Here is a 26,947-nt window from a genome sequence, read left to right on the forward strand (position 1 = left end):
AGACTTCCCATTTCTCAATCTCATGGAGTCCCGTCCTGCATCTTTCTGTTGCAAATCTCATGCTCACTCATGTTCTTTTCAGACAATACGCCTGCACTGTAGCGGCTGGAACTCATACAGACACACCTGAGGTGTCTTTGATCTGTTAGATAAGCACTTGGGGCATGGGCTCATGCTCGGCGGAGACCGATTTACGGTCCTGCTGGTGATCTGCCCTTGGCCGTGCGTTCCCACCGCTTCCACCCGCGCAACCAAAGCTACTGATCGTGGGGCCATGCAGCGAGTTTGCTGATGCATAAAAAACAACTAACAAGTTTTTTGGTACGTGTTCCCTAACTCGGATTAACAAATGATGCTGGTGCACGGTGTGGCTGCATGATTACTGGGGCCGACAAGAGGCAGCAGTAATTAGTAACATGGGGCCGTGGGGAATTGTCCCTTTTGGGAGCAGAAGAGTCCCCGGTTGCCCCACACCGACAGCGAGATTCTTCCTTTTTAATTTCACATTTTGCAGCAGCTTCTGTCAATACTTCAGGTCTCAGCTGACATAATTATAGGCTCCTCAGAAGATGGCTGGGGTCAGGTCAAAAAAAGGCTCAATTAGAATACAGCTGGATCTGAGGCACAAAAATACAAAATTGTGAGCCGAAAAAACCCAGTCTGACTCACGGGACCTCTCCCTTTTCGACCTCAGTGTTCTTTGGAGGACGTCTAACGTTTTGTGATGTGTGTGTCCTAACGGTCATGAACTCTGCAGTCGCTCTGAGCTGCTGCCCAAGCATCACCGGAAATCTGAAATTACGCAGAAGGAAAACTGTCCTTTGCCGAGCACTGTTGGGTAGATGTGGAACCAGGTATGCTTGTGCAAAAATTGTGTGTCTCTCCAGTACATTGCTATTGCAAGTCCATGCATCAACTTTTCTGCTCACAGTTCCCTAAACAGCAAAGACTATTGAATTCATCTATTTATTTGGGAAGGGAGTAACTCCTTTACCCATCAAGGGAGGCAGGGCATGAACCTGGTTCTACAGTTGTTTGTTCAAGGCTTGCAAAAGCTCTGCACAGGAAGCCTCAGTGGTAGAAGACAGCAATAGAAAAAGCAGTTTGTCCTTTATCCACTGGTCAGGTAAATAATGAGAGTTACACCTGATTTCCATTACATCACGTAATATCCAGTACGACTGCCTGAGCTTAGCATATTAGTTGGTATACTAGCCATTTGAGCTGAGCTCGTTGGAGAAGAGTGACAATAAATACATTCCCAAAGAGCAACAGTCTGGGGTTTAAAATTGGAACTACAAAATAGAGCAAAAACCTAATCACAGACTTACTGAATATTCTTTAGGAAAGTAGGGTGATTTGCTGGGACATTTCCTTACTAGTGAGTCACATCTTATTTCTATTTATAACTTTACATGCATTTCTGTGTCTGTGTCAGGTTTCCCAATGAATCATGGTTTCGGGATCCTCCGAGCTGGATGTGTGGCATTTGTGTTCCTTCAGGATTTCTGAATCAACATCTTCTATTTGCTGCTGAATAATTTAGTGTTAACAGTTTCGTTTGGTGCACTTATGTATTTGAGGAATTATTACAGCAATCTTCTTTAGAGGCTGCATACGTGATAGCTCATTTGACTAGGTTTTAGTCCCATGAATCTTACACTGGTATTAGCTTCAGACCACTCATCCTGTTCTGCGAAGGAAAAAAAAAAATCCCCTAAGCAAAACATGTTTATTGAAACAATTACTTTTCCTGGTTTTGTAGTCTTTTATTTTAACTTGGGATAAACTCTTTTATCTGGATCGACTGAAATGTGATTTTGCCCTGGCTTCTTGTCAAAATGATTGATTCTTCAGGGAAAAAAGACTAAAAAGAGCAACATAGGACCACTGGTCTCAGAAAGCTCTGGAGCAGCGCTGTGTATTACTTGGTGTCACAGGTACATCAGCTACCAACCAAGGCAAACGGGACGTACCGTTCTATCATCACACACAGAATGTTAAACAGGGCTTGTACAACACACGTATATACAGCATACACAATAAAAGCAATTCTGTTATGAATATGTAGTAGCAGGTGTTAAATTTACATGAAGAGAGAGTCATTTACATCCAGAATAGCTGAAATATTAGGTGTATATCATAACTGGTTCACCATTGCTTGACACAAGCATATTATTTAAATGTTAAGTACTACAGTCTATGGTTGCACGATAATTAGCTGTACACAGTGTTCCTCAATCCAGTAGAAACCCTTTGTTCAGTTAGAAGAACTCAGCTCAGTGAACATCAAACGAACACATGCTGCTCTCCTCAAGTGGGTAAACTGAGTAAGATGTGATTTAATTTGTACGAGGCTTCTGAGCCCATGGCTTCCACTTATGTTTTCCTCCAGTTCTTTTGGGCTGTGCTACATCAAACTGTAGGGTTATTCTGAAGCCTGCTGTGAAGTCCAGGGGACTCTGTCTCTACAGGAAGGGAAAACAAACGTATTTTATATACTTTGAGACAAAAGGTATTATGTTTACATAAACTCTTCTTCTATATCAAAATACCATGTGGCGTATGTTCAAAAGGCTTCTGGAACAAAATAAACACGTTACACACTACAGGTAGTCTCACATCCATGATTTTCCTTTTTTTGGCCTATGTCATGAAAATTTCTGTTATCAGAAGAAATGTAGAACATGGAGTACCATGTAGAAATATATACTAGGCTGCAGTAAATTCTACATTCCAGATTTTTTTTGGGGAAAAAAAATGCAACTCTGAGGTTATTTGTCTTCAGAGTACTACTTTCTAATCTCTCTTCAGAGAAAAAAGCAGTAAGTCAAAGAAGAGAGTAAATGTTTACACTTTGTTTACTCTATCTGGGTGTATAAATCTCTAAAAGCATGTTCTTGTACATAAAGTGCTGGCAGACCTCACATTGCTCTGTATGTCCTATTTGCAAACAATCTGGCTCTAACACACACCATTATCTAAACCAGTCCTGTTACTGAGTAGCTGAACGCTCTTAATCCTCACGGACAGACACTTTATCCTGTTTCTTCTCCTTTTATGCAAAATTACCAATGTACCCCTTCTGAAAACTTGATGTGTTATACAGCTGTTTTGCAGCAAAAGTAGTTAGAGGTGTACATATGAAATATGTACTTGTAGCTACACTGATCCCGAATGAGTCCATGCCAGGTTGTAATTGGCAATCTGTCTACTAAATTTTACAGACCAAAAAACTCCCACCATTCCTTAGGTGATACAAGAAAAACAAAAGTGTTAATGAGCAAAAAACATTTATATTCTTCAAAAAAAAAAGGTAGCAAGTAGGAAGTACCCAGTGTGAGTACCAGCTACATAAAACAGGCACATATATAGTACACTCCCCAGATATATCTGTGAAGTAAGCTATTTCAGCCAGAAATAAGAAAAAAAATTGGAGAATTACTTCAAACTGGGACAATTATGTAGGAAAAGGATAGGATGAGAAAATGTGAATACCTTCTTGGCATCATTGTCCAGATACAGCTGTAAAGTATCTAATGACCACTCCCTATCATTTCTAGATTGGTGAAAATGTAAAGAAAAACCAAGCTGATTTGTTACCACTATTTTTATAACCCATCTAAAAAGGACAAATTTTCCTTTGAGATTTTTCTGTTAAAAATCCAGTCAAATTATTTACCTGCAGGACAGAAGACAAATCCTCTGGGCATGATCATTTTTGTTAATCATCAAAACTGCATATAAGCGTGCATTCTAAACTGTACTGACTGTGTATATTCTAATTGGACTGGTATTAAATACTTTTTTTGGCTGCATTACTAAGACAGATTCCCAGTATATTAAACTGAAATGACAGGAGAACTCCAATACCAACAATAAACTGAGAAGTTCAGACAAAAATTAATCTTGGACCATTAAAGACACCCAAAGATATAAGAACTTCACTGGAATTCCAGTAAAAATAAGAAATAGCAATTGAAAATTTCAGCTAACAATGTTATTTCAGAACATTAAAGACATCAAAAAACATGAATAAGAATTTCACTACAATTCCAGGAAAACTATTAGGTTAGTTATAGTATTTAAAACAGCTATAGTGCAAGAGCTTTTGGATGTCCACATCTCATCATTGCTGATTGTATTCAAGATACGCCTTCAGCACTGATGTTTCAAGTTTAACTAGATCCAAAAAAAAAAAAATCTCATAATGTATCCACTGTTAAACAGCTTCATCACCTTCTAGTAAAGTAATTTGGAAAACTCTCACTACCTGCCTTCAAATATTTGTTGAAAGATGAAAATCAATAAGGTAGTAACCATATTTAAACATACTGGTCTCTCTTCCTCTTTCTGTTAAGCTAAATTTAGAGCCTGCCTGGCATAAAAGCACACACAAGCAGAAATGTGGTCTGTTTGTTACATAGGCACATCTGTATTTTGCTTGCAACAGCTAATGGCTGAATTTATGGATCACAACATTATGTTCTCATAATACAATTAATTTTAGGTATTCAGAACCATGCATAATAAACATTTTGAAATGCGGTCCAGTTAGTATTTGAAGATACTTTTTGTTACAGAAATGAGAAGCTTAACATTTTATAGACACTATAGCCAAGCTAAAGAGCCAGCCGGAGTCCTTTTATTATGACATTTTTTTACATATCCTTAAAAACCCCCACCCTTCCCATATGAACTACTGGAACCATATTTACAATGGACAGGATTTTGAAAAACATGTATGTTAAAAATGTTGCTGGATAAAAGATTTTCTGATCTGTTTTCTTCTTCCTGCATCTGAAAGTGTCTTATTAAAATGAGACAGAAATAACGTATTAAAGGTTTGGGGAGCGGAAGAAGGAATAAAAGAGTTCTGGAAAATACATTTTCTCCAACCATCTGTCAGACAAAAATAACTGGCTTTCAGAAAACAGATCTGTTGAACAGGAGGGAACGTGCATGCTATACGATGCTAAAAAAACCTCTCAATTTTGTATGAGTTATTTTGATGTGCTGCACTTTTTTTTTTTTTTAAAGCACTTCTCACAGATTATTAGAATTTTTCTGAAAGGTGTTAAATCACTTTATAATTCCCACCTCAATTTAAGGTGTCCTTAGAGAGTCTGTATTTGTGTGAGATCATGAGTGATAAATAAAAAAATCCTATCAAATGACAAATCTCCCTTAGGTTGTCCTCAGTAAGTACAATCCATCCTTCTGCAGCTGGGAAAGGTTAGCCAAAATTGGAATCAGCTATAGTAAACTCAGCTCTCATGGAGCTTACTTTAGAATTATCTGCTCAGAGGATGTATGAAAATTAACATTTCTGACTTAGGTTTTAGTTAGTCCAGATTAGGGCAAATTTACTGTCACTGTCTGAGTGCAATCCAGGGGCATCTGGAGCCCACGTCTCTGTTTAGATGAGAAAGGTCTCTAAACAGTGACTACAATTTCTCCTTCATGTTCCCTGTCCAACAAAGCTTTTAGCAGCAAATACGATATAATGCTAATTTCTATATACTATATGCTCCTTCTATTTACAAAGTAGTTTTACATTTTATTATATTCCATTGTACAACTTTACATAGTACCGTTATCATCTGAATTCATAGTTCAGCAATTCAACACATATTTAGATAACTGCCTTTCCATGTCCTGTTATACATTTATCTTAAAAAAAAAAAAAAAAAAAAAGTAGAAAAGAAGCACAGTGGTGCAATGTCCAGGCACTTTCAATGTTGCTCAGCAAAATAAGCAAGCACCCTGTTTGAAAGCATGGCAACTTCGGGGGCGGGGGGGGAGAAGGGAAACTGAATCTTTGTTCATCATGGATTTTTTTAAACATCCTTTGTACAGTTCCAAGTATTCCTGAGAAAGCTCTGTAAAATATGATTGATATGTTTATATCTCAGCAGTGGGTCTGAGTGAACAGTAGCTTCCATCACCAGACGTTCCACTGATCGCACAGAAGACATGTAGGGAGTCATGCATCCATGGTGAATGCATTGTATCTTCATGGTAGATCTAGACAAAACAAAATAGTCACAAATTCAGTAGAAGTTTCAGTTCATTATTATAATTGAGCTGTTGAAAAAGTTATGCAAAAGAGATATCCAACCTTGTCTTCAGAGCTGTGTTGCAAAGGCAGCATAACAAAGAAATGAGAAAGAAGAGTAATTTAGCAATTTCTGTAGCAATCATGTATACACTGTTCTGCGCATTACTGGATCATTTTTAGTTACAACTACCCATACAGGGAAGAAACACTTCTCTGCATAGCAATTTTTTATTATGTCTTAGCAGTATGCAAAATTATAATAGTTTTTTGGTAAGCACAGGGAGTACCTGCAGCTAAATACAGCAAACACTCACTACGTCCGTGCCGTGTGGCAAGATTTTATACTTTATGAGCTGAAGGATGGTGTTACAGCACAGGATCCAACTGGACTGGTAGAGCTGCTCTAGAGCTGACTCTGTATTTGTTTTTCACCCTGTGGCTCACCAGTCAACAAGTTAGTTAGCCTGAATTTGCATTAGTGAAACTGAGAGCACTGGCCATCATAAACAGCTTTTGGACATCCAGTTTTCTGCCACTCTCTTGACGTTTCCTGTAGCTGTTCAGCCGCAGTTTATCAATTTGTTGTGGTTACATTTCCCTAACTTAAAAGATCTGTAGATAGGCCACCGGCTGACCCAGTGAGTTACCCATATGCCCTGCCACCTCAAACTAAGTGCACTGCCTGTGTTGTTTTGGGGCACTGACAGTATTTGGAAAAACATATGTTATTTGCAATGAGAACCTTAAATTAACGTAACGTAACGTAACTCTTATATTTAACTGAGTAATTTTGCGGAAGAGGAAAACACGTTCCACTAAGTTTAATTTGTTAGATACTTAGGTCATTTGATGGCAATACAAAGTTCAAGCCAGCATCTACCATAAAGAACCATAAAGAACCATAAAGAACCATAAAGAACAACGGTTGAAAACATGATCTTTTAAGCTGCCTTTTGATCTAATACAAGAAGAAAGTGAAAAGTATATCCTCCCCAATGAGCCCTTCACTTTGACATTTCAGTTGCTGTAATATTTTGCCCATTAACCACGACAGTGAATTTATAAATCTATCAAGATAATACAGAGTGTGCTTTAACAATGCTTCTTTGTTCAAAGATAATCTTAACTATTGTGCTGTGCAGTGCAGAACTGAGCAATTTGGTTTTGATTTGACTATCGCAGAATTCAGAAACCACAAAAGTTCCAGCAGCTGCATGCAAATTAAATGTCTTGGAAAGGTTTACTTGCAAACAGCTTAGAGTAAGCAGGTGGCAACTCCTATGGACGAACATCTCTAAGCAAAGTTCAGCAGTGGAGTATACATGGTAGGTGATGTACATGAAAAAAATGAGTGTGCTGAATGTGCAAAATTAGCAGTTTGCATGCTCAGAAAATGATGGTCATGAGCAGAATAGCAGGGAAATCTAACAAAAGCAAAGGGGATGCAGGAGTCACTTATTCTCAAACGGATCCTCCCTCATACTCCTACAACATAATTCAGCCTCATCATGAGACTGCTTCCCTGAAATGATACTGTACTCTTCCATAACAAGACTCCGTTTGATTCCCATTGCTTATTGCAAATTATTTTATTGTAAATTAAACCTGACTTAGAAATAGCAGCCTGGCGCAGTTGTATTATTTTGCCACTTGCACATTTTTGCATTAGTTTGAGCAATTGCCCAACTTATTGTGGAATTTGCCTATATATTTTTAGTGACTTAAAATGTTGCATGTTTAATTAATAGTCATGGACTGTATGTTGAGTAAACTGGGAGATTCTGAAAACACTATTCTAAATTTCAAGTGCTATAAATCACAATGGAGTCTGTACCATTCATTTTGTGTGCCTGATACTAGAAATCTACAATGAGCTTTCTTTTGTCACCATGAAGGCAAAATGAGAGAGCAGAGGTACAGAGATTACTTAAGAAAGTCAGTTTTCATCTAATTTCACAATGTGATACTAGACAGAAGTGCAACAGTTCTCTGAATCTCTCACCTCTCTGATGCCCCTATTCAAATGTGTTTTCCTAGAGAGATCCAAGAAAACATTGGTCGGATAAATTAGCACAAATATTTTAACAGTGCAAATAAGTAGCATGTTGGCATTAGGAAAAAATTAAAAGAAAACATCCTTTAAAGAAAAATAATAAAAAGAAAAAAAAGGAACTTAAGCTGGATATAACTGAGGATATGGAAATTCTGCCAGAGAGTCACAGGATTCGTACGATGTAGAAAACACGAGGCAAAACATGGCACAGGATTTCTGATAATCGTGGCAGCCATGAAATGAATGGTACATGTCAGCAGAGACTCCACCCTGGAGCACACTGTATACCAACACCAGGCTGAGACTTTCAATCAACAGAAACCGGTTTTGGGAATCCACCAAGTGTATCATTTACTTTTCACATTCAGTTACTCGCCTTTATATATTTAGCTAAAGAACTTGAAGAGTGATCAAGTTCTCAATTAGTTTTCTGCCAGTTTTCAGCGTTAGCCAGCTTTCAGGCACAGAGAACCACCTCTGTGGCTGCTGACATGCAGTACGTGCCTGTTCGTGGATGATGTCAGAAAGCTCTTTCACCATATCGCGAAAGTTTGATTTTAGCCCCTCGTGGTACTCCACTTGGTCTTCCTTAATGAGTCGCTCGTTGAGCTCCAGAGCAATTCCACAGGCTTGTATAAACTTCCTGGGGAGGAAAGGAACGAACTTGGGGCATTACAATAGCCCAGTCTCCTACCAAAGCAAACACCCAAATAGGTAGGCAAATTTCATTTTTTTTCCCCCTATTCTCCAATGTTTGGGACAAGTCACATTCCGGGTGCATCCCTGGCGCAGTGGATCAGGGAACAGGGAGGGACAGCAACACAGGTATCGGGGTTTCTGCTGGAGCTCCTGAGCCCGGATCCTCAGTGGATGGGACACGTGGACCTGCACCTTCGAGTGGTCTCGCGCCTTCGCCCCCGCCCGCAGCACCCCCCACAGCTGGCACACCCCAGGAAAGCCCAACCAGCTGCACACAGGGGCACAAAACAGAGGGAGGCCATGGTCAGGCACAGGGGGGAAATGGGTCCCACGGGGCTCGGCAGATCTGGAGGTGTGTGATGTAGCACGTGTGCTTGAGAGGTCAAGGTGCTAACAGCAGGCACACTCTCCAGAAAGAAATTTAGATCATGGGGAGCTGTAATGTTGCCTTCTTGGTTACCGTTACCCATTTTCTTTGCTTCATTTCACACATATATTTCTCCCTTTTTATAGACTACAATGAAAACAGAAGCATGACTGGGATTTTCTGATATTTTTTGCATGAAATAGAGATTGCGTTTGTCCTGGCTGCGCTGCACGGCTGGAAAATAAAACTGCTTTCCCGCTGTTCTGCATCCCCGTGTGGCAGGTTTGCAGGGACTGTTCCCTTATTCGTTCCATGGTTTGCTAGGTTACTCGACACATTGAAGGAAAATAGGATTGACCCAAATGCTGCCTTTTCCATACAGTGGTCGATGGGCCAAGTGGGAGTCACCAGCACCCAGTAACGAATGCAGGAGCTGGGGGGCAAGTGGTTGCTCCTGAGGGGTGCAGAAAATAGTGTGGCAAAGGCTCATCACCCTGAAGTGAAGCAGGAGCTGTCTGATTATATCTTGGGGGACGTTTTCAAGTGGAAGGTAAAACCTACCCTAAGGGACAGGGTTAGAAAAATGCCAGTGCAAGTCACATAGTTTCAAAAATTAGCAACAGAAACAAGAACAATGGTCCTCCATAAAGTGGGAAGGGATTTGCTTTAAAATATTTCAAGTTCATCATTATCTAGTAAAAAGTCCCTTTGGAAATATTGGGAAACAATGCATAATATAAAAGATCCCTGAACACAAGACTGTCAGACCTCTGGCTTTCAAACATACTTTCTTCACATACTAATCTCAAATACCCACAGTCCTGTGCCTGTGAACTCCTGTGATACACAGTTACATGTGGGTGCTCAGAAATATGAAAAAACCCAAACCCCGTGAGACCTGGATCTTTATAAGGTGCATCTAATGACTCAGCATCTGCTGATTTTGGAGACAGACAAAAATATAAGCAAAGCAGGTACCATGTTCCAGCCAGCTGGCGAGTTTTTATTCCATTAGAAATCCTACCTGAACATTTCTTTTAACTCATTCACCTTCTTAGTAGGATATTTGCTGGACTGGCTGTCACTTAGGAAAGCTCTGGCATAGGCCAAGGGACCAGCATTAACCTAGAACCAAAGGAAGAAAGAAATCATTTATGCCAGAACTTCTGTTGAGTTGCTAAAGGCAGTTGTGAAGGGAATAACAGTATCTTTACGCCCTCCCCCAACATTAGCATATTATTTGAATGCCACCAACTTTGCATTACTAATGCCACCAGAGGCACCTAAAGTTTCAAAAACCGAGTATTGGTTTCTCCATTAAGGTTTTTTAAGACCAAAAGATAAATGGAGACAAAAAGAGAGATGCAATCTGTTTCCTCATACTTTCCTCTTATTTCTGTTTAGAAAAGCAGTATGATCTGAGTCTTAAGGTCATTTATCCAGCTTGAGAAGTCAGGCTCACAAAAAGGCTGTTTGTGCCCGAGTACAATCTTCCAGAGTCAAGTATATTTCAGCAGTTGCCCATCGCCAACTAATGTGCAATTACACTTGGATGTGTCACTGTAAACCCCACGGGACAAAATGCTTATTGCCATGAGCCACCCGCTAATGTACCACTGCATGTGGCAGGGCAAGCTGCGCTGGCGGGCTGATGGCTGCAGATGAGGTAGTTAATGATTTCTGGAAAGCAAATCCGTTGCACGGTGAAAAGATGACTTCCTGGGAGCTGTGTCTATAAACGTAATTTTGAAGGGCCATCAAACCTTACCTGCACAGACACACAGCCTTGCAATTTGAGTTGCAGCTGGATCATGTCAACATCACCAGCAGAGCAGAGTTTCTGCAGCTCTGCTGTCTTGTCTTTTATTTCATCAGTAGCGACATCAATTGGTTTTAAATTAACCTGATGTTCATAATTGACTGGAATTCTCTTCTTTACATACGGAAAGGAGTTCAAAGCTAGCAGGAACAGCAAGGGAAATTTATAGATTGAAAAGTCACACAGCAAATAGGAGTACTCTTCATAAAACATACACAAGCAGATCCTTGCCCTCAGAGTTTTAGCTGGAGTGTGTGAAAGCCCGAACAAGGCTATAATTTACCTGCATGTTTTATTTACTTGTAAAGATTTGCACATAGAAATATAAGGTAAGTTCCCCCTCTCAACTAGAACATTGCATCACAATTCTGGTTAAGTAGCTAAGAGAATTTCTGACTCTTTTGGGATATTTTAATGAGCTAAAGCAGTCTAAAAATAGCTGCTGATACATACTGTCTCATGTTCAGATGCTTGTACTTACTAGTTAGAATGGTCCTTTTTTTACACTGTTCTTCCACACTGCCATGCTTTTTTCCAGATAAAGTGTAAGGAGTTTCAAATACAAATCTACTGATGTTATGATTTCTTTCAAATTCAGTCTTTCTTTCAGAGATTTCTTTGTCTTCAAAATAGGGCTTCACGTAAGTCACTTGAATATGGGCATACTTAGGATCAAGGTCTTTAATGTTGACCTGTGAAATAAGAGGGTTACTCACTAGAAGAACAAAGGTTAATAATTTATAATTGGTTAATGTATCTACTGGGTTCTTATTTAAACTGATTCCCTGCTGACCCTGCCGGGCTGCATGAAGGTGAATGACACACCAAACGCTCCCTTTGACCTCAGCTGGGATGTCTAGATCATCTCCTAGCAGACACACAACACAAACAGGTACCTCATCTGGTGCCAACCAAGCTGCATCTGGAACAGGTAGTCCTATCACCTCATCCATCAGTGCAGCACATGCCTCAGCTACTTAGTCCTGCTAATATGCCCATATTGCTTCCAGGCCATGAGCTAGTGCTCGTACAGTACTGTGCTGTGGCATGCAAATCTGCAGGCTTGCACACAGCAAGCTTTGGGATCACCAGCATTGTCTCTGGTAACCCAGGCACATCCGTGGTTGCAACGTAAGGGTGTGAACAGCTCTTGCAGGGAGCATAAATAATTATTGCATAGCAAAAGGAAGGAGCTAGGGCTGCAAGGCCACGAAAGATTTTCTTTCGGACTTGCAGTGTCAAAATAACAACAACAACAACTCTTGTTTCCAATTATCTGCTCCTCTGTGCTGGCTCCTAATGCCTCCCAACAACAGGGCTCGGTGAGATGTGGGTTGCAATTTCCCATTCATAATTCCCAATTCATTTCTTTCCACCTGGGAGCCAGGTCAGCGCCAAGACTTGTCAAGCTGTGCAACATGTCCACACAGGAGCATGAGAATGTGAGGGGCAGTTGGAAGCAAGGTGCTTGCAAGTGGGTGGAAGAGAGGGCTCGCTCCTCCCTTCCTACTGGCAGAAGGAAGGGATGCTCAGTCATCTCCCATCTTCAGCTCCACAAGCAAAGCTCATCCTTCTGTGCTCCATTTGCACAGTGCTTAGACCAGCACAGCTCCAAGCCCTGACCAGTATTAGAATACAACTGATATTTCTGTCACGCTCATCGGCGCACTCTCCAGTACATGGCCCTGATATTCACTGCTAAGAACATTTTGTTAGCTTGTTCATGCAGTTTAAGTCTACCTTGTTAGAATCCTGGATAATCTTTACAGTCTCCGACCCAAATTTTTCTCCATAAAGTTTAAGAAGTCTGAACGAGATCTCCGACAGTCCTGTCAGCTTGGGTTCCTTATAGATGTATTCCTTCCCATCTTCTTCTTCAAAGAATGCCTGGTATTAATCACAAACAAGTACTGAGGAATAGCTGGGTTACTTTGCTTGGAAAACTTTATTTTAGATTTGTTACTTTGAAAGCAAGTTTCTACTAATATTTCAGAAAGTCAAGAAGGTTTAGAAGGCTATGGCTTGCCTAAAGTCTCACTGAACTTGGCCTATTTAATAGGTTCCTTCAAAAATTGTGTAAAAAATATCATAAAATTCTTTAACCATCACAAACGCATCACTGCTGAACACAAAGGCTTGAGTATGACTAGTGAGAAATCTAAACAATGTGGAAGATGGGTTTGGCCAGCAGTTGACTTTTTAGAAGGCTGGAAAGAGGCAAGCAGGAGAAAAAGCATAAAAACAAAGCATAGAGAAGGAGCAGAAAGATGTATAATATGAGGAAGCCCTGATAGCAGAGACACATGGACAATCTGAAGAGAAGGATTTTGTGTAGGCTGAAAGGGATGTCAAACAATAAATAAAGAAATGGGTTTCCTCTGCTTTGATTCCTCTTGTATTCAGGGAAGTGGAACTCGGTGTATTTGCTGTAAATAGAGACAAAACTGCATCAAAGTTCGTGCCTGCATCACCGGTCCTCCCTATAATGGGAACAGGATGAAAGCTTCATGCTTTGGCGAGCTGTTTCGGTGAGAGGTTGCGACAGAGTGTTGAATCTGTCTCTGTGTAGCTGGCATATAAACCTGGCAAAGCTTTATGGTGCAAAAGATCAAATATTGGTTGTCCAGATGATATGTTACATAGCTTAATTTTAGGGGCTCATCCGATTATTTCTACAGCTTCTAGAAAACCAAGCTAGCTATTAACCTTATTAACTTTTTACATATCTGAAGTTGAAGATGAGGACAAAAATAAAATGTATCTTTGCTGCAGCAAAAGTCAATGTTCTAATATGTTGTGCATATAATGACAGCGGTGTTCAAAGGTACAAATCCAAGATGGTTTCAGGAGTATTCACCATCTCTTCTAAAAGAAGGAATGAGGAAAGGCAGGGATAATGCAATTTACATAGCATTTTCTAACGAGGGGTCCTGCATCTCCCTCGTGGTCGTGGGCCCATAAGCAGCAGCAGATAGTTCAAAGACACAAGGGAGATGTGGGGTAACATACCCTATTAAATAAACTGCTATAGCTGGAGAACAAAAAAATAAAACCACAACTGCTTTCAGGCTCAGAAGACTTCATCATATATGATATGATCACGCTCCTTCTTGGGACTCTGAGCCCCAGATCTTGTCCGTTTTTCCCGCTACCTCAGCTAACAAAAAATACCATCTATCTCTACAAGTATATAACCAACACTGATACATATTTTGCCTCCAGTTTCTCCCATCACCTTTTACTCTACTAATATCTAGGAGGGAGCAGCAATTGTCTGTAGAAGAACATGTATGTTACTACTACTGTTTATACACTGTTACTGGTTATACACTACACACACCAAATTGCAATAACTGTATTTAATTGTAATAACTATAATTACAAAAAAAGCCCGGTGTTTTCTGAACCCACTGAGCCATTTCCCAACTGCTGAGTCATTTTACGAAAAGCCCACCGGCAGAATCATGAACTTCATAATAAATCAACTGCTCCAGCGGAGAGACTCAAGCTCTGACCTCAAGGGCACAATACCAGAACGCTCACGTAGACGCTCCAGCGGCTGCACCAGAGGAGCTAGCAGGCTTCTCAGCTTCAGGTCTGACACAGCAGCCGCTTCAGGGGCCAGGACACCTCGTGAGGGATAGCCAGTGAGCCAATGTGTATACTTACTTGTCCATAAAAGGCCACTCTGAAAAAGGTTCCAAGAAGCCTCTTCCTTGTGTGCATTACTTCCAATATCTTAGCGTATGCTCCATGAAGTGTTCTGTACAGCTGCGTAAGTTTCTGGAAATCAAATCTTGACATCGTCAAAGCAGAATTTTGCAAGCAGGAAATTGTAGCTAACACTGTAAGCTGCTGAGATATCTGAACACAGTCCTTCAGTGAACTCAAACTTGAATTTCTAAAGAGGTTGAACTGCAGTTTTCTTTGAAAAACCTCAGTCCTAAGCACACACTTAGCTTCGGGCCTGAAGGGTACCGCTGACTGCAATAATGTCACTACCCCTAGAGAGAGGGCTGAGCCTACTGTCTCATGTTCCCCGACTTTAAGGGTAGGGCAGCTTGCAGTATTTTATCCAGAAATTCTTTTTTGATTAAAACCAGCTTTATGATGAAAAAATAGATCAAGGCTTCCTCTCGCTTCAATTATGTATCTGGATGCTGTCCTGGTGTGTGGGGTGATGGGAGAAGCAGGGAAAGGGGAGCGCTGTGCGGCGGGCGAGCAGCCCGGGCCACCGCAGGTGTTGGGAAGGAGCAAGGCAGAGGAGGGCTGGCAACAGCTTCCTTCCTTCCTCCCCCCTTGCCACGGAACTACCTGCAGATCTCGTCCTTTGAGCAGTTCTCACTCTACTTTTAACCTTTAAAATGCTCAAGTCGCACAAAGAACCTGGCTTTGATGAGCATATGGGATGATGACAGCTTTATTTTAGGGGAAGGAAGGTGGAAATTATTCACTAAATACGAGTCTTCTGTGTCTTTAGCTTTAATAGGTACCCTCCAGACCATTGTTTTAATTAATTTGTTTAATGACCAGCAATGAAGGACAGTGTGTGCTTCACTGACACCAATTTGTTAACTCATAACTGCAAAAATAAAAAAGCCTCCTGTTTTTTCCTTAGCGATCTAGAAAATTATGTGACATATGCAAACTGGTTCAAAATACCTACCTCAAATTCACGCCGCTTTTCATAAATAGGAATGATCAGTTTGGAAACTTCAGAAATTGTTTCATAACGCTCTGCTTTCCACAGGCCATCTACACATTGCTCCAGCAGCTCCACCAGGACTTCCTACAAGAGCAACCGGGTGTTGTTAATAACAAAGTTAGAAGAGAAAACCATTTTAACTTCAGATACTGTAACAGGTCCCAGTATAAGTAGCCACAGTTACATAAGCTTAAACCCTGTGTGTTCCTGGCCTTTCCAAAGGAATTCTAAATTTTGGAATTAAAAAAAAAAAAAAAAAAAAAAAGAAAGAAAAAAAAAAAAAGGACATGGTATTTTTCAGAAGTTCATTCATCCTTAATAAATCATTAGCACTATAGCCAGCCAGTATGTCTTGGTTATTTGGCTACCTCCCCAGGAGAATTCCAGATTTTTCCAAATTCAGAAGAATGTCAAAACTCTGGGAGGGTATGGAGATGACAGCGCTGGAAGCCAGAGGTACATGTCTAAGAAACGTCCAAGGAACATGTGTGCAATAGCAGTGGGATGTGATGCTCAGGACCCTCAAGCCTAGTCTTGATGAACGGGCAATTGGGCAGCTGGGCTGCAGGGCCACCTCACTCAGCCACGTGGCCCACCCAACACAGTTGTACGGGGATGGTGCAGAAGTAATTGTGAGACTTTATGACTCATGGGAGGATCTACCCACTTCCCCAGTGCCCTGCTACGGTTTCTGGATTGTTCTGCTAATGTGGTGTCCTGCAGCACAGCCCTAACTCAAGGGGAGCCTAAGCTGACCTCTCACTCGTCAGAGCTTGACTTGCATTCTCCCCCTCCTTGGAAATACTGTGCTGCCCTGTGCTGGCAGAATTAGCATTTGCATAACACGGTAGGCAAAGATTGTGGTGTAGCTTTTTCAGTCTCAGTGCTAGAAAAGCCTTTCAAGGGAACCAAGAACTTACACCAGTTTTACCTATCTGAATTGTCACAGAAAACCCTTCAGTGCAGATTTCTCTTGGGGAATTGCTGTGGAACAGTCTTCCTCAGAGATGCCAGTGCGCAACTATAATTTGTTACAGTTCATATGAGCAAAGTCTAAAACTATACTACAGGACCTCACCTCACTGTAATGTACATCCATCATCCCACCATCTTCTTTCATTGCACCTTCTTCATCAATGTTGGGAGTGATTTTCCTGAAGGCAGTGCATCCACTGGGGAAGAGTTCTAGAGCAGAAAAAAAGCAGATGGGTTAGTGGAATAACTTATCTCAAATGTGTCATGCTTTAACGGCCAGGGAAGCAGCCTAGCTAATAGTGATGTCCTACAAGTAGCAGGGGACTAGACTCCCATTTTTGCTTCTGATTTGCTATATGAGACTGAACACATTAGAACTGCCCCAGCCATCTGCCATGGGAGTCATTCCTAGTACATAACTAACACCAAACACAATAAATTTCCCAGTGTGCTATCTGGGAGTCATCTTTGACCGACCTAACTGGCTGCAACCAACTGCAAGTCAGGAGAGAAGGCCAAGGGTGTATCTTTGCATAGAAGAAGGCAAGAAGAAAGCTACTGCTGGATGCTGGAGAGCTGGGTGGTAAGCGAACAGAACTGCACACTCCTAGTTCTCCTAGCTCAGTTATGTACCCCAAAACTTTGCGTAGCTCAGCCTTTACTGAACCCTTTCCAGTCTATGTATATGTAAAGAGTGCCAGTGACAGAAATAACTGAGTGTATTCACTTGATATTTGTTTGGATTTGTTCCTCTTCTTTTTTAGAAGTTCTCCTTTACCACTGGTTGTGGTAAGCAGCCTCCCTGGTACAAATAAAGAATTGCCAACTTTCCATACTCTCCCCTCTGCAGTCATGTGAAATGTGTATAGGTATCAGAAAAACAAGTTCCAATTTTTCCCACTTAGCCAACAGAAAGTACAGAATTCGGAGGGACTCCAAGTCCCCTGAGCAAGGCACCTAAGACCTCTCCAGCCAAGGCAGTGCATGTAATCAGTTTGTCTGCAGCCTTAACTTTCTGAAATGTTATATGTCTATTTCAGCAATTATTCCCTGATATGGAAATGAGAAATGGGGTCCATATATCAAATGTGGAAGGTTATTTAAAAGAAGACTTGCAAAGTGATATTACTTGAGAACACACAAGTCAGTCCTTCCTTCCTGTTTTGCATTAAACCACAACACACTCTTTTTTTCTGATTGTTCTTTACATATTTGTATAGTTAGGCTATAGTCTCATTTTTTGACTAAATTTTGACTGCTTTATTCTATAGCTTTCTGCACTGCTTGTAGTGATACTTCTGAGGAACATACTGACAGCCAGTTTTTAACTGGGCTTCCCCTGTGAGTACATTTCCTAATGTAAAATACAACTGAACATTTAAACCGAGACATGATGTGTCAGTTCTTACTTCACTCAGCAACATGACAACAAGACTGTCTAAGCAGACCTGGCCAGGCTAGGAAATGCCTGTGTATGAACAACTGGTCCTTTCTTAAAAAATACTAATCATCTTCGAGCTTTATCCACTGCATTATTTTCTTTTATTTTTAGCTTGTTTCTAGAATAATTATTTAGCAAATCAAGAGAAACTTGTCTTTAAAAAGATTCTGATCCCCCCCAAACCCATCACTGCACTGTCTACCTTGTGCCTCCCAAACAGCACGCACTTACTTTTCCTGTGCAGAAACTCTGCAACAAGGGCTGCTACATGAACATAACACATGGCTGCCTGCAAAGTACAAAGGGAAAATTAAAATGGCTTCTGTACATGTCTTGTTGTGCACCATGTTCTTAGTTACATGAATTACCTCTGAAAAGTCTCCGTTTTTTACATGTATCTTTGCCATACTGTCCAGCCACGTTTTCCGGAGCTCTGGGGTACTTGCATAAGATTTAGCTAAACTGTACTGTAGATCTATCAACATTTCTGGATCTTTTTCATGTTCTTTCATTTGAGCAGTAGCCATAAGCACTGTACGGATTCTCTTTGTCAAATCTTTCACTTCGGAAGGAAAAGCAGTTGCCTGACACAAAACAAACATAATTAGAAGCAAATACAGAAATAAAAGGTGTTCCAGGCTTTGCCAAAGAAAGGCCATTTCTACCCTTTCAGCCAACACTCCACTTACTGGCAATCTGAAAACGTTGAGAACACAGCAGATAAGACTAACTAGCCATTACTTATTAAGCTCACACTGCATACAGTGTACAGTATTTCACAGGCAATTAGAGAGATTTCAGCCTGGGTGTGCACAGGGCCAATCTCTCCTGGTCATGTGCAGGATGCCAGGTTGGCTGCTCCTGCACTGCGGTGAGGCAGGTGCTCTGGCATCCAGAGGAGCTGGTGTGAGAGCGAGACAGAAGGGCTCCGTCCATGCCAGTGTCCCAGGATGGGACTGTAAACCATGCCTGCAGTATTTTTCATGTCATTCAACATCCGGCTTGTTAGTCTCTGTTGTGGTCACTCTTCAATTCCTAAAGTGCCAAAGAATTTGCAGAGCTTCCCACCACAGGAATGTAAAAAACAGAGAAAGAAACACAGGCTCCAGGCTAAACTCCTGCTCAGAGCAGGGCCATCACTGAGTTAGAGCAAGGCTTGTCCAGCCAAGTTTTATTATCTCCAAGGACAGAAATCCCACCTCCCTTCTGGGCCCTGCCCCAGGGCTGCACCGTGTTCTTGGGAAAGAATTTTTTCTTCAAATAAAGTTGGAATTTCCCTTGCAGCAACTTGTGGCCATTGCATCTTGTCCTGCCACTCCACACCTCTGAGAAGAGCCCGACCTCCTCATCCCTATAGCCTCCCTTTCAGCAGTGGAAAGCAGAAGTTAGGTCCTCCCCTTCAGCTTTCTCTCCTCCACAATAAGCCTGGCTCATGTTCCCTCTCCTTAGCTATCTTCTGTGGCTGTGCACAGCATCCTCTCCCCTGCACTGAAATCTCTCTTGTACTCTTGCACTTATATAAATACATAAACTGGAGATAATGATGGTCTTGTGATGTAAAATATGAGCAGCAAAGTATGGCTCAGTGAAACTCTTATAAACATCTATGCACAGAAGAGAACTGAGGATTTTGCCAAGTATATCCTAACCATAACTTTGCTATAGCACAATTCAACACATAACTGAAGTTACCATTCCACCTTTAGGTCATAGGATAATCACAGAACTGTAAAAACACCTCCCATTTTCCTCTGTTCTAACTTGGCAGCTACACTGTGTGCAATGGAGCAAGCTGCAGTGATGATATATTGTTCAGTGGGTTGGATAGAAGCTATTAATTGTAGCACAAAGACAGACAATTATATTCCAAAGAAATACAACCATTAATCTCCATGAAAGAGCGTTTTCTTAATATTACTAACACTCAATTAAAACTAATTCCTGCAATTTATTACCTTCAGGCAACAAGTACCAGACCCTCCCTTATAATTTCTCTCAAAGCTGCAAGTTCTTGGAAGGCTCTTTGGACAACCTTGCAAGCAGCACGCTTTGCAAAGTGTAACCTGAATTGCAGAGCTCCCTCCTCCTGGTGTGAGCGTAACCTGTCTGTGCCGCTGGCCCTACTGCTGTTGACATAATACTTTTATTCACTGAGCAAACACAGCCAAGCATGAGTTTATAAATCATAGTTCCAGTCATAAGCCTGACCCTTAAACGTGACTTCCTTGAGTGCATCCCCACTCTTGCACAAATGGCTGATAGCACATGATATGATTTAACGTCTCCAACTTACCTTCATAGGCCTGTCACTGTTTGCAAAGTTGTTAATGATGAGCAAGGAGTCCTGAAATCTTGTCCCACCACTGAGTGCCACATCTGCTATTAATTGGCTCACTGCAATTATTATCTGTTGGGACAGGGTAGGGGCTTTATTTAAATGAGTCCTAATAAAGGAGTTTTATTGTCACAGTTACATAAAATGCTCACAGGAAATCATCACATCTTTCCCACAACGTAAGCAACGGTGGTGGTTGTTGTTGTGACTTTGCTGTCACACCTCCCAAGGACAAACACTCCCCTGAGAACCAAACTGCTCTGCTGAACAGCAAGTTCACAGAATTAACAATGTAACAACAGCAATATAAATCCCTGTTTGTATAGTTACCTTCTTCCATGTTTCCTTACAACCCAGATAGTATTCATCTACCCCACTAGGTATCTAAATTTGCTTCAGAAAAACAATGCTGCAAAAAGCAACTCTAGGAAAATCCCTTCTCCTTCCTCCAAGGCAGCTCTCCTTGCTGTCCTTTTCACCCCATCCCGGCCAGCCTCTGCGGCAGAGATGTGTCTTGTGCCTGCGATTCCAAAAACTCAACAGCTTGGAGTACTTGATGTCAGTGTATTTTAGCCAAAGGGCCCCGGGCCAGTCACTGGAAATGGGAATTATGCAAGCCTAGAAATCGAGAGGATTTTTGCCGATATAGTAACGACAAGATCCTCTGCAGATATGAGGTGATACAGTTATATTGATATATCTGTTCATTAAACCTGAGGCATCTCACTCGCTAGCTTTTCCCCAGTTACTGACCTGAAGATGCGTTCTCAGAAACGTTCTCCTTTTGGTGAACTCAAAGTTATTTCTCATCAGGAGATACAGAAGAGCTGAGGCTTCATTCCTTGTGGAGGACACCTTGGAAGTGCAACACTTCAGGATCTCGTAGCAGAGAGCAGCACACATGTTCACTCTTCCCTTGAAAAATGCTGAGGGAAACTTCACAGGAGGCATGCAGATATTAGAAAACACACCACTGAGTTACACCCACAGGGCTTAGATGGGCAGGGCAAAGGGGCAACACACTGGGCTCCAGCCTGGACGGCCACAATAAAACTTCTGCCAGAGTTCTGAGCCTGGAAGTATTTGTGGGAATGAATCTGCGGCCTACTTGTAACCACGTTTGCTAGAGCAATGTGAACTTTGCTGTCACACTTTCTGGGGATGTGCTTGTGTATGTCCGTCTATCGCCCCGCCCCAACAACTTTTGGGTTCATTGGCAAATTCTCACCAAATTGGACAGGCAGAAGTTTTATGTTCTTACAAGAGCCATAAATACCAGCAGTGGGACAGAGAGGAAAGGTCCCATGGACATTCCCACCAAAGGCTACCATCTGGGACATCGGAAAATCCACTGGAGCCCACCCCACCCAGAAGTCTGACTTCGCTGGGAAATGTGACCTGTGGCGCTTGCACAGCTTCTTCTGCAAGTCCCCCCGCCAAAGCCTAAAATCCTGCTTGCCCTCAGGAATGCAAACAAGAGCCTTGCTTGTCCCAGAGAGCCTAAAATACGCAGTGACCTGCCCTGGCCTCCCCGATGAAGCCAGCCCCGGGGAGCAGCACGCTCAAGCCAAACTGCAGCGTGAGCTACCTCGGTCAGCAGCGGGGCTCAGAGATTTGGAGCAGGGCGAAGAAAAGCAGAAGGGGAAGACCAGCACCCCGTGCTGCCGTGGCACGTCTAGCACCTTCCCAAACACCTACCAAGCACGTCTGCGGGGGGGCAAGCTGAGCCGTGCCTGAAAAGCAGAGGGCTGCGGTAGTGCCCTGCCCCGGAGGCAGCGCTCGCCGGAGCGGGGACCGCCGGCGCGCATCCGACTGGCCACGGTCACGAGCGGTGGCTGGCAGGGAGTGGGCACGGCCCTCGGCTTCCCTTCCAGCCCGGCCGCAGCGGGCTGGGCGCAGGGAAGCAGAAAAAGGAACGGTTTTGTGCTGGCACGCAGCCGCCTCCGCAGCCACCGCAGGGGCCTGGCAGGAGAGGGGCGATGCCTACACCTTCCTGAGGGAGCGGGGGCTGTTCGGGCACCGGACAGTAACACTCTGCTCCCTCTGCTGCAGCTGGGGACCAGCTCCAGGGAATTTCCTGGCACAAAGAGGCAACAGAGACAACCGTGGTTTGTATACGTTCAGAGGAGAGATGAGCTCAGTTCATTCAGGACCCAATGGTCCTCATGGGCCATGGTCCACGAGCCACTTCTATCTGCTCCACTACCTTCTCCCCATGGAAGATGACAGTAGGTACTAGAGTCTTCACTTGCATCCTCCAAGTCACAGCCTAGAGCTGTTACCATGGCATTAGGTACATATGATTTAGGTATATATTATTATATATAGGTATATATATTAGGTATATATGATTTAGAAAAGCTTCTAGGTACTGCTGTGGCCACCACCATACTGTGCTGGTGAAAAGGTCTCAAAACAGGAGCTGTGGCTAGCAAGACTACACCATTGGGATTATACTGAGCAACACAGGCTACAAGGCAGAATGAAGACAGCGGCCAAGTATATGTTGTTCACTGCTTCTGGCCAAAAATAATTTCAGAAAGAAAGGAAGCAAGTAAACATAGTAACACAGGGTCAGTAGGATCATGTGTGCACACGGGAAAGGAGCTATTAATTTCTGCCTGTTGTGATGCAACCCTTCTCCCATAGAAAGATGGGGTCATGCTCAGAACTGCCTTTAGCCCAGAGCTGGCCACAGAGATGTGCGATTGGGCATGCACAGGCAACAGGTACCCAAGAAGATATGGCCGGGACCTGATCTCAGCAGGGACCACTGCTTGCCTGTAGAGGTTTTTCAGACGTTTCCAACCCAATGCTAGGGAAAAAACCCCTTTGCCTAGTCATCTGCTGCTGCAGAAGCCCAAGACACCTCCCTGTGTGCTCCCTGCCACACCGCACCGGGTCTGGAGGAAAACCTGTGCCCTGTTCACAGGGGACCTGCGTCCCCACGCAGCTCCCGGCACCAGGTTTGGGGCAGCGGACCCACGCGTGGATGCCTGCTGGAGATCTGCGTGTGCTGGAGGAGCACGTTTCTGATCCAGCTCCCATACAAAGGGCCAGAGCAGGAGTCAACGCGGCAAGCAGCTCCCAGAGAGGCCTCGGCACAAAAGGGACAGGAGGGCAGGGCAGCCACAGCAGCGGGCAGGACGTGCCAAGTGCCCCTCACAACTGCATGGGAGGCTGTAACGATGCTGCGTCCTGAGAGCTCTAATGGGGAGGGAAATCACAGCTTGACGTGGTCAGGGGGGGAATTGCTAACAGACAGGGAAAAGCTTCCCAAATTGGCTGTTGCAGGAAAGGAGCGAGGCTCTGTTGCCCTCGTCCTTCAGAGCCCGGGATTTGTGATGCCTCTAACGTGCCCTGCTAGTGTCAGCGCACCAAGGGACAGGCAGGCATGGAGCATGGGGTTGCCATTGCTCCCACATCCACATGTTTGACCTGCTCTTTAGTGCAGGGCGAATTATCTCAGCCCCCATCCTCTGTGCACGTTTTCCTTCATAATCTTTAATTTCAAGATCATTCCCAAGCATGTATGTATGTATTTGTCTGTAAGTGATGCTCTGAAAAGAAGGATTGAGTTGTTAAGAAAACCTGGAGTATAAAACACGAGCAATCTAGTTTTCGGTGCTTCTTCCCAGCCAGTAAAACAGACAGCTTTCTTCTCAAATTCCCCGCACACATGCATGCAAGTGAGATTCATTCTAAAACCAAAACCGAACATACAAACAATTATGTAACTTGTTTGTTCTTTGCTTTCTTGCGACATTTTTTTTTTTTTTTTTTAAGTCTTCTGCCTATCAAGTCACTGGATTTAATGCAGGAAGCAAGCTAGCTTAAAGATAGATTTTGGGATACAGAATAAATCTTGGGAGTTTTTTCCCCTCCGGTAACCATTTGCTGTGACCCTAGATAAGAGGACGATTCTTTTCATTATGATTATTAGCTACAGAAGGCCATAAAAATGAGCAATTGTCCATTCTAGCTGCATCAAATGTGTAACTTGCTTTCAGTTTTAAGTTAACACTAATTTATAGCGAACAGTGACAGGTCACCCAAAGTAAAGCAGTGCAGCTTCCATATTTCAAAACAAACTTGCAGGATAACATGCCATCCTTGCAGTTGTCATGAAATACAGTGACCCCCCGCCCCTCGGCTATTTTATTGTCACTTTGGGCTTTAGAAGAGCCTTTCAGAGGACTTAAAAGGAAGTTTGGGACTCATGTGGTTATGGAGCTGGCAAAGAAAACACTTCCTTATAGATACCATCTGCTGGGCTCATATCTTGCTTTTACAGAAGCAACACTGTGTCCTGTCATAGGGGAAATGTGAGAAATTAACTGAAATCAGTCTTTCATATCTTTCAAGACCCACGACGCCAAACTCAGCGTGGATTCAGTCTGACATAAATCCAAGAAAATGACCCCACTGCCCATTGTTGCAGCAGCCAAGAGCACAGCCTGCGTTGCTGTAATCGGTATTTTGGAAAGTGAGCGTGGAACCCCTGAAGGGCTCCAGGTTTTGAAGGCTGATGGTGAGATCAAATGGAGCGGGTATGCAGGTTTGGCTTCGCGTTTAAACAACCACAGAAAATTTACCAGGGAGGCAAGGAAGGTCTCTTATTTGCTATAGGCACAAACCAAGAATCTCTGGCTAAACAAACTTTCGACTGGTAAGGGGAAGAGACGTGCAGAGAGACTCTGTCTGAGTGGGGTGTGTGCAGATCTGCAGCAGGATGGATCTCAAGGCTAAGCAGATCGCAGGCAAGCAGAAAACTCAAAAGAAAGGTAGAGCAATAAACACGTGTTGGACTCCGGAGAAAAACTGAGCCAGTACCAATCTAGCAGGCTTTAAGAAGCCCCATGGAAAAACATCTTGTAGCAGACCACATTGTCCGGAGCCAGACAGGTAGCTAGCAAGACTTCTGCATTTTCTGCTTCTCACGTGTTTGCTTAGGACAAAGGAAAATTCAGCCCCAGATACGCTCATACTAGCTCTTAGCTTTGCTGTGGGTTATAGTAAAATGTACATAGCACAGATTTTTTCCACCTTTAAAAAACAGTTTAGCAGTCTCTTTCTTTAATCAGTCCTTTCTTGGTAACTAGTGCAAGACCTCCTTTGGAAGTTACACTTTGCTGCATATCATTCACATACTGTGCTCTGTCTGGCTGCAATCTCATGCCACATGGACTTACCTCATTAATGAAGCACTGCATTCAAGTGATTTGAGAGGTTTTAATTAATTTTGAATTTATGATAACATTGCAGCTTGGAAGGAATGGAGTTTGCATGTACATCTGGTCTCAAAAATGTATTTATGAGAAGTGGCAGGTTTTGACAAGCACAGAGGGAAATGTCAGCAATAGCATCAGTCACTGCTGTTACGTGGTTAGCTGCAGCTTTGATGCTACTTGAGCTCAGGGGATTAAACAGCTTTGCTGTGTACCAGGGCTCAGAAAAGTATAGAAAGATGTTCAGCAAGTACTACCTTTTTTCAAACGCAATGGGAGAGGAGCAACTTGTCAGTACAAGCATTATTCAAGCAATAGCACTGTCAGCAATACTGACAGTTTGGGGCAAAGATTCAAGAAGCACCAGCTTTTGGTCAGACAGATACCAATCCTTAACAGCAGTTTTGTGACCAAGGCAAGTGAGGGAATTCCTTGCGATTTCTTCTTTTGTTTTCTGATATCCAACAGATGATAAATAATTGTTGAAATAGGTAAATTAATCTGGGCTGTTTTTTAAATCAGTGAAGAAGTTGTTTCCTAAAACACATCTCCAAACACCATAAAATATCAGTTTAACAGGAGCTTAAGCGTATTGGTCTCTTCTGTCATACCTATATAAATTCTCCTGCACCTCTGGATTCATGTATTACATACCTTGCTAATGAAAGCTCTCAGAGAGGCAAACACATGTTTAAGAGCTGCTTCTGATTGCCCATTTTTGAGAAAAGCCAGATGAATATCAAAAACCTTCTTCATGAGTGGATTGTGGCCATCGTTGCTTAAAAGCTGGGTCTGGAAAGCAACGAGAGAATTTATTTTGCAGAAATGTTGTGCCTGAAGCTGGAAATGACAGAGATCATTTTGCGTAATTAATCACATAAATTCTTATGCCACCTAAGGGACAGGGCCTTCAGTAAAAATATAACCAATAAATGTGACAACCAGTATAAACTTACACTAGTTGGTCAGAGGTTATTTTTATAGCAGAGAATAAAACAAAAATATTTCGTCACTTTTGCATCACTAATTCCAAACCTAACTCAAAAATCTGTACAACTTTCACTGGTTGCCTAGAGTTATTTTAAATAGAACAGGCTGTTACCAACATAACTATCACACTGTTTCTTCCATTTCTTTTTATTTGTTGCAACAAGTGTTTCATTTGCAGCCCAAGGGGGGGAGAGCGAGAGAGAGAGACAAACAGACTGTCACATCTTTTCACTGGGCAGATCCATAGCCATAGTAAGACAATACACCTCCCTTG

At 42.5% G+C, this 26,947-nt stretch overlaps 1 protein-coding gene across 7 annotated transcripts in view; it reads right to left on the bottom strand.

Annotated features, from left to right (window-relative positions):
• Positions 1-1,748: 1,748 nt before the first annotated feature.
• Positions 1,749-26,947, bottom strand: part of DOCK11 (dedicator of cytokinesis 11) — an 84,984-nt gene continuing 59,785 nt past the window's right edge. For 5 of the 7 annotated variants that reach the window (XM_042807157.1, XM_042807160.1, XM_042807158.1 and 2 more), the window contains 14 exons: positions 26,338-26,475; positions 21,209-21,391; positions 20,414-20,527; positions 18,489-18,704; positions 18,352-18,409; positions 16,783-16,889; positions 15,666-15,788; positions 14,669-14,782; positions 12,740-12,886; positions 11,481-11,691; positions 10,949-11,139; positions 10,205-10,305; positions 8,619-8,757; positions 1,749-6,027 (listed from right to left, as the gene is read on the bottom strand). In XM_042807157.1, the coding sequence (XP_042663091.1) occupies positions 5,905-6,027; positions 8,619-8,757; positions 10,205-10,305; positions 10,949-11,139; positions 11,481-11,691; positions 12,740-12,886; positions 14,669-14,782; positions 15,666-15,788; positions 16,783-16,889; positions 18,352-18,409; positions 18,489-18,704; positions 20,414-20,527; positions 21,209-21,391; positions 26,338-26,475 (1,965 nt within the window). In that variant the 3' untranslated portion in view covers positions 1,749-5,904. Of the gene's footprint in view, positions 6,028-6,121; positions 6,135-8,618; positions 8,758-10,204; positions 10,306-10,948; positions 11,140-11,480; positions 11,692-12,739; positions 12,887-14,668; positions 14,783-15,665; positions 15,789-16,782; positions 16,890-18,347; positions 18,410-18,488; positions 18,705-20,413; positions 20,528-21,208; positions 21,392-26,337; positions 26,476-26,947 lie in introns of those variants that run through there. The other 2 variants (XM_042807161.1, XR_006166933.1) reach the window with 2 other exon arrangements.

This window comes from Tyto alba, unplaced genomic scaffold (assembly GCF_018691265.1).
Source record: "Tyto alba isolate M040663 unplaced genomic scaffold, T.alba_DEE_v4.0 Super-Scaffold_5, whole genome shotgun sequence".
Lineage (NCBI taxonomy): Eukaryota > Metazoa > Chordata > Aves > Strigiformes > Tytonidae > Tyto > Tyto alba.